This window comes from Engraulis encrasicolus, chromosome 20 (assembly GCF_034702125.1).
Source record: "Engraulis encrasicolus isolate BLACKSEA-1 chromosome 20, IST_EnEncr_1.0, whole genome shotgun sequence".
Lineage (NCBI taxonomy): Eukaryota > Metazoa > Chordata > Actinopteri > Clupeiformes > Engraulidae > Engraulis > Engraulis encrasicolus.
The window spans coordinates 23,869,757-23,877,306 of NC_085876.1; the positions used below are offsets into that span (position 1 = coordinate 23,869,757).

At 44.0% G+C, this 7,550-nt stretch overlaps 2 protein-coding genes across 2 annotated transcripts; both read right to left on the reverse strand.

Annotated features, from left to right (window-relative positions):
- Window positions 1-2,258: 2,258 nt before the first annotated feature.
- twist1a (twist family bHLH transcription factor 1a) lies at window positions 2,259-3,854 on the reverse strand. The gene is made up of 2 exons (XM_063184844.1): window positions 3,141-3,854; window positions 2,259-2,844 (listed from the first exon to the last, which is right to left on the reverse strand). Exon 1 carries the CDS (start codon window positions 3,682-3,684, stop codon window positions 3,175-3,177), a length of 510 nt encoding a protein of 169 aa, XP_063040914.1. The 5' UTR covers window positions 3,685-3,854; the 3' UTR covers window positions 2,259-2,844; window positions 3,141-3,174.
- Window positions 3,855-4,988: 1,134 nt separating this feature from the next.
- On the reverse strand, window positions 4,989-6,728 carry LOC134435988 (transcription factor Atoh7-b). The gene is made up of 2 exons (XM_063185018.1): window positions 6,236-6,728; window positions 4,989-5,044 (listed from the first exon to the last, which is right to left on the reverse strand). The coding sequence occupies exons 1-2, from the start codon at window positions 6,726-6,728 to the stop codon at window positions 4,989-4,991; spliced, it is 549 nt and encodes a 182-aa protein (XP_063041088.1).
- Window positions 6,729-7,550: the final 822 nt, after the last annotated feature.

The window sequence follows — 7,550 nt, forward strand, 5'->3', positions numbered from 1 at the left end:
AGATGGGTCTCACATAGCTTAGCTGTGTATTTCATAAAAAAGACGGCAAACTTTAAACAAACACCCTGAAATTCCAGCGTGTGAAACAAAACTTCAACGTGCTTACACTTCATAACTTCCAGACACGCAATATCACAACTTAATGCCAAGAATAGCAATACTTGTGGTAAGACAAATATTTGATTTTAATTTTGATATCTCACAAAGCTTTAACCATCTCAAAAACGTCGAGTGTTCAGAAAAAAGATAATAGGCCACGGTGGTATTTACCGAATTAAATCCTGAAATGAAGAGTTTTCAGCAAACGGTCGGCGGAAAAAAAACACACATCCCCCCTTTCACTCCCCACACGACGAAGAGGCCGGTAGAGAGTCGCTCCTGTTAGTCCGCGCTTGAAAATCCAGATGTTTAAAGCAAAATCCTTATCGAAGTAGATCACGGTTGATCGACGAAAATATAATGTCCAACCGCTCTTTTTTATTAACAAAACTGCAGCGAGTTTCTGTCAGCTTTTCTTGCACTATGCACTCGAAGGCGGGTCTCTGAAGCAACTCAACATCTGTTCGCTTCACGTGACGTTAAAGAAAAATACTAACAACATCTGGTAAAAATAAATTTGTTTCAGGTGCCTCGGTATTTTCTCTCGCAGTCTCTGGCCAAATCCATCTAGGCTGCGGCATTCAGACTTGATTGAGAGAACTTGTTGCAAGAAGAGAAAGCTGCAGTCTAGCTCAGGCCCACCAGACAGCTCAAACTTCACGCGAACAGTACAGGCCTTACAACACTGTAACAATGCAACATGTTTTAGCATTTGTCCACATTCTTACTAAAAAAAAACAGTGTGCGTAATGGCCCACACAGACGTCTATTTTGTGACAGGCCTGGTTCAAATTTGGGAAAACCAAGTAATTGTCTGTGAGCAAGCTTTCTTTCACAGATAGGCCTATGCCCATACTGAGATATGCGTGATATTACCTACTAATAAACGCGTTACTAAATAATAATTATTGCAGCCTATTATTTCTCTAATAAAAATAAAATGCGTTTTCAGTCGGTGTTTAAAAATATATTTTGCAGGTTGCTAGTTGGTCTACCCTTTTTTATCATCTTGCATCACATAAACATTTTAAATACTCAATTTCGATCCCTATGTTACCTGATGCCCTATTATTCTTATTCCAAACTTATTTCAAGCGAAAGGGAAAAAAAGGAAGTAAAGGAAAAAATATGTTGATTCAAGACCACCTTAACCCCCAACCACCTCCCCGTGACCTGAAGAGCGCGCCCTGCGTTTTATAGACATCTGGGAATTCCATACATGCCTCTGTAGCCAATTACACACCTTCTTCAAAAGGGCCCGCGCTTTGATTCCACAACACGCGCACAAACGTTTTCCCAGACCCGACCAGAATCTGTCACAACACCAGCCCTAAAGACAGCTAATGTATGGCGCAGGCTATCAGTTGGAAACGACCCCGGCTTTTATCATATATGGACACGTGACATGTGAAAACCCTTTATGTTTTTGGATATGCGGAGATGCATGGTTCTAAAATAGTAATCAATGCATTATTGCATTAATTCCCACATATTATACTGCTAAATTACCCTTTAAAGTAGGCCTAGGATACAATTTGTAGAAACTAGAAATGTATTTGCCTCCAAACATATCTGGCACACGGAGGCCTATCTGAATGCAAAATAATAGAAGACCTAAGTAAGGCAGAGGTAGGCCTATTCATCACGAGGCAGTCTGTGGTAACGTTTTACCGAGTTGCACAGAAATCCCCCAAAGAGGGAACGTCAGAGGAAGCAGAGAAAAGAGGCAGAGAAGAGAAAGAGTGCAACTCGAATGCATAATAATCTAACCCACATTCCCAGAGCTGGAAGCGGGACATCAACCACACTTTTGTTCCACGACGGGTTACAGCCGTGGAGGTGACAGGCCCCCAAAAGCCCCAAAACACTTTCCAACCATGCGTGCCCTTCATTTGGGCCCAAGTGTATCTGAACTGTATGTCACAACCCCTTGTGTTTTTACAGTTCGTATGTTTTTACGCGAGTGTAAGTATTTTGGTGCACCAAGATTTGTTATATTGACTGACATGCCACTTCACAAAATGCAAACAGTGTCAGTAGGCCGTCCACGTAAAGAAATAAAACAATAGCCTAACCAAATTATTATAATTCAGCTAGTTCTACTGTTTTCATATCAACTTTGAAGACACGTCTAGTTTTTAACTCATTTCACACCAAACGCCTTTTACGCAAGGATGAAAATTCATACTCGTTTTGTTTTATTGCATAACATATACAAATATTTACAACAAGGTCATTAAATGCATGTAGACTCCAGATCCATCTGCATTGCAAGTAGGACTATCAATAAATAAATATAATGTATGTATTTCAGGAACCAGGAAAATCATCAAGAAAGTCATACAAGTATGAGCCAAAAAAATGTGTTTCTTTACAAAAATAAATATAAAAAATCTTCACTTCATGGCTGTTTTTTCCGGAGTCAGTGGGTCCGGCATTGAAGTAGCCGGCCTGGTGCAGTCTCTCTGTCCACAAATGAGCTGGCACGACTGGTCGAAAAGCATGCATATTAAAGTACATATCTCCAACATTCATCGTCAAGAAAAGTAAAGTTTCAAACACAGATCTGAATGTAGCTCCGTGTCCATGGCGGCGTCTCGTGTGTCTGCTTGTAAGTGCTGCCTCCCCACACTATACCCTCGCCAGGTCTCAATGCCACAAAATCGCCACCAGTAATATCCAAGGATTGGCCTTCCAAGTCTTCAGGAGTGGTACCATTCTGCAAGCACGGACGTCTGTGTTAATCTGTGGAAAAAATGGAGAGGGAAAATATAAGTGAAAGGTTTAAAAGTGTGATAAAAGATATAATGCACATAATGTCATATAATACCCCATACCACACTACATAATACCCTAAAGTTGATGTGGGTTTGCAATAATAGTTGACTATGCATTTTAGTGTTTATGTGACCTACTGATATGCACAATGCTACTGTTCCATTTGTATTTAACTGTTTTTAAGTACGATATATCACACAATGTGTGTGAGGTCAGGTGTAGGCCCGACAGAAAACAACTCTTCAGACTGCTGGCTGTCTCACCATGTTGCCCCAAAATAGTATCCACGCGGAGACGTTAGTGGGATGTTGACATGGACCATGCGCCCTCCATCCTCCAAACAGAGAACGCGTAACTCAGTCTCTCGTGAGCCACGTAGCTGCAGCTTGCCATCTTGGAGTCCAGCTCGTCGCTCTGCAGAACCTGGCACAGGAAATCAATATACCTCGCCGCCAGCTTAAGAGTCTGTATTTTGCTAAGTTTGTCGGAGGGCAAAGTTGGGATGATCTTCCGCAAAGAGGCGAACGCCTCGTTGAGGGACTGCGTCCTCTGTCTCTCGCGTACGTTAGCCATGACCCGCTGCGTTTGAAGGTCCTCGAAAGACTGAGGGCTGCTGCTGCACTTTTTCCCCCTTTTCCCATGGGTAGGGCTATCTGAATCCTCCCCATTTTTCCTGCTCGGTCTTCTTTTCCTCCCACATCTCTTCTGTTGCCTGTCGCTCTCCTCTTCGCTGTTACCAAGGCTGTCCACTGGAGACTCCGGGGAGCTCGGATCCTCCTGCATCGTCTCAGACTCTTCCTCAAACATCACCTTTCCGCTGGAACAAACGACGGACAGCTGCCCTTTTGGTCCAGTTCAAGATCCAGGAATAGTGGTTTTTAAACTCCCTCGTCGAAATGTACCGTTATTACACGCTCACACTGGCCCCGTGCGCCACGGAGGTGTTTCTCAACTTGACGAAGTCTTAAGGGCTCTTATAGCCCTGGAAGGCGCAAAGTATTTGGGAGACTGTGATTGGACAAGGAGCGAGGCTACGTAAAACTTAGGGGCGGGATAGGCCGGAGAACAATCAAAAAAGTTTCCGTTATACAAGAATCAGGGCTTTCACAGTCGTTTAAGATCATAGCCAAACGATTTAACACAGTTAAATTGTGATATTTATTATCTCGTGCACACGTATGGCTAATATCAAACAGTTTAATGGACGTAATGTGTGTATATTAGACGATTTTTAAAAGTAAAACCTTACATTCTGAATGGATACGCTCAATATTGGCTATTGGAAGATGTAAACAAAAAGGCGGACACAGCATGGATAAACAGATACTAGGGCAATGTAAATTAAATAACGTCATGATGTACGGCATGTCTTTTGGGCTAAAAACAATGTGATAGATGGCTCAACAATGGATGGAAACTTGTAATTTGATCTAAACGAGCACAGTTGGCACAAGCTTCCCACATTTTACGCACACATGCTTACATAATGTAACCGCACAGCATTGAGCACAAGCTCATGAAAGGACACTTGATAACGGCTCTATGTCCAAGGCTTGCTGTTCTGGAATCGCCGTAGGTAGGATCTCTCCCGCATAGTCGACTTGTCACACAGCCATGTGCGTAACGGCACGCCTGTTAGTTACCAACGCGTCCTGAGAGCAGTGACAGGAGGGAGAGGTGGCGATTTAAGGGGGAAAACAATATGAGCTTTGATGAGCCTCTGATTTTCACAAACATTCAGGGAGGTATGTCAGAAAAGGAGTTGGGCTCTATTTTACTATTGAATAAAGACAATACTTTTATCATTGAATATATGGTCCATGTTGTCATCAGAGAAAATGTTTGAGATGATGGTTAGAAGTTTGATGTTTAGGCTATAGAAAAGAGTCCAACAACTTCAAAGCCCAATGATGTAGAAAATAACGTTGTGTTTGAGGGTTAATATGAGTTTTTAAGTAGCACACCCAGCGTGAATGCAACTTAGTGTTTATTTACGTTTGCACTGAGGTTATGTGCAAGGAGGCAAGCCCATTTAACCCGCTGGGAGTCAGCTCGAGTACCGCAGATTTAAAAGGATGAGCGGCAGAGTCGGGTTTCTAACTACGGGGTTTTTAGGCTGATCCACAATCACAGCGGGTCGTCCTGGGCTGGGTACGCTCAAAGGGCTCTGCCAAAACGCAACGCAAATATTACAGGGAGAGTATCATAAACGGCATCCAAACAAAATACGCGCCGTGTCCTCGTTATTCGCCAAAAGGCAAGAGACGACTTTCGAGGATAACACAATGTCCAACATTATTACTTCAATGGCACCGCAAATTACACGGCGGATAGATTAGATTACAGTGCCACTAAAAATACAAGAACAGCCACGGTGTCGACACAAGATGTCAAAAGATATATGAATTACCTCGACTTCCTTTAGAATAAATAGCTGCAAAACTGCTGACCTCAGTTGACGTCCGCTTCTCACTAAAGTGATGCGCTTTACAGCCAGTGTGGTTCACATCCTCAGAGAGATTCCCCACTCACCCCATGTGAAAGATGTGATGTCTATAAAGCCCACAAGAGGGCGCACTGACCCCTGAAAAAGATGCACAGTTGTATCAGCTGTTATCAAAGTTAGATGACCCTGAAACCTGTCCACTTCGTGCCAGCACTAGATGAGCATAAATATCATTTAGATCAGTCTACCCGAATGGCATGTAGCTGGGCACTTTCAGGTTGGGGTCTTTAGGGTGTTTTGGAAAGCTGTGGCACATTAGGCTACTTGAAATTACAGAAACCTCAAACTCCGTTAACTCATAGCATATGGACAAACAGGTGCAGCGCCTACACGGATACCAAGGCTGCCCGTATGGTTACCTGTTGAGATTAGGAGCTATCCATGGTGCTGAAACAGGTCTGGTACACCTGTGTAGGTACAAGCATGATTTCACTTTCACTTGGTCTCTCTCTCTCTCTCTCTCTCTCTCTCTCTCTCTCTCTCTCTCTCTCTCTCTCTCTCTCTCTCTCTCTCTCTCTCTCTCTCACATACACTCACACGCACGCACCTGCCTTTTTAACATACATACGCTAGGTGAACTTGCATGCTTCCATTAATCAAACAATCAGCATTGCAATTAGAAGGGGCAAATTACTTCACTGTAGAGTAGCGTTATTGGCATCAAATTCTTTATTTCCAGAAAAAAAACACAAACCAACAATAACGTAGATAGGCCTAGGCCATGGCACTTCAAAAACAGTAGCCTACCATGTAGGCCTATCCCAGTATGCATTTATAGTCTAAAATCATTGTGCGCATGCATACCAACAAAAGTGGGCCGTTTCAATGTTAACCTCCATTTCATTTAATTACGGTTTATATAAGGCTGCTTTTTCAGTAGATCCATCATAAACGAAATGTACACAATAGCTAGGCGCAGGGTTTCGATCCGGGAGAGTCTTTTCTCATATGCGAAAGTGGGCACCCTCTTCCTCAGTTCGTCAAAGGCCTCGTTCAGGCTGAACATCCGTTTGCGCTCCCTGACGTTGGCGGCATGTCTCTGTCCCGTTGTAATCACCCGCTTGCGCTTGGATCTTCCCGTGTGAGTCCCAGGTAAATAAGCGACTGCGCCGTGTTCCGTCAAGGGCACACCGTTTGCGTAATGCGCACGGCTTTCATCTGCGACAGGTGGATGAGGGTCACAGTGGGCGAGGGAGCAGTAACGTCGCTCACAAAAATCCGCTCCAGCCAGACTTAGCTGGCCTTGCTTTGGCAAGGGGAAAGAGTTGGAGCGTAGTTCCATAACGTCCATGTCACCGACGATATCATATAGCGAGGGATCCATCATGGAACCACGGATTTCCATCTTAAAAAGTCGTCCAGACTCAGAGACGGTTGGTTCATAGCAAAGATAGTCTGCCTTCTCCCACTCATCCACTAAGAGCGTGTCACTTAGTTTCCTGAGGTCTGAGCGAAATATATACTTACTGACATGGGGGATTTGTGTCCTGTGGGTTTCTCTTTTTAAATGAAGAGCTCAATGGATCCTAATGCGAGAAGACGGCCTACACCAGTAGGTCGCGTGGATGCCAGTGCTTGTGGCATTCAGCTCTTCCAAATCCTGTAAAGGCGTGGAGGTTAGTTCCTTTTTGGCAGGTGTCCAGCGGCCCCAATCCCGCAGCTTTAATATGACGGATAAGTCAACTTAGCCTAAAGCCCCTTTCATGCATCTTTGTGCAATTTTGAAATCCATTTTAGTAATATTAAAAAAGTAAATAAACTAGCTAGTCGATAATTACGCTCCAGACTTAGGAAGCTCCAGACTCCAGAAGCGGGTTGGCTGGGCTGTGCACGGCCAGTGGTGGAGGCAGTTGTGGCACTTGATGCTTGTGGTGTCCAGGGGTCCCTAATGATGTTCCGAGGAGGGCAGACCCATGACAAAGGGTCACCCCCGTAAGTATTTGCTCGGTATCCTGGAGCAAGGCGAGGGTAAGTAATGAGACTTCTATTACTTAAATGGGGGCCAATGTGAGTGACCAAATACAACATTCCCCAACACTGGGTATACTCTGGCTGCCTTTCTTTTGCAAATCAGTGCAAATAACTCACTGTTCCCACGGAAAGGAAAAAGTTTCCACTTGTGGGCTACTATACTAGCCTGATGCATGACCACAGAACAAGATGCAGT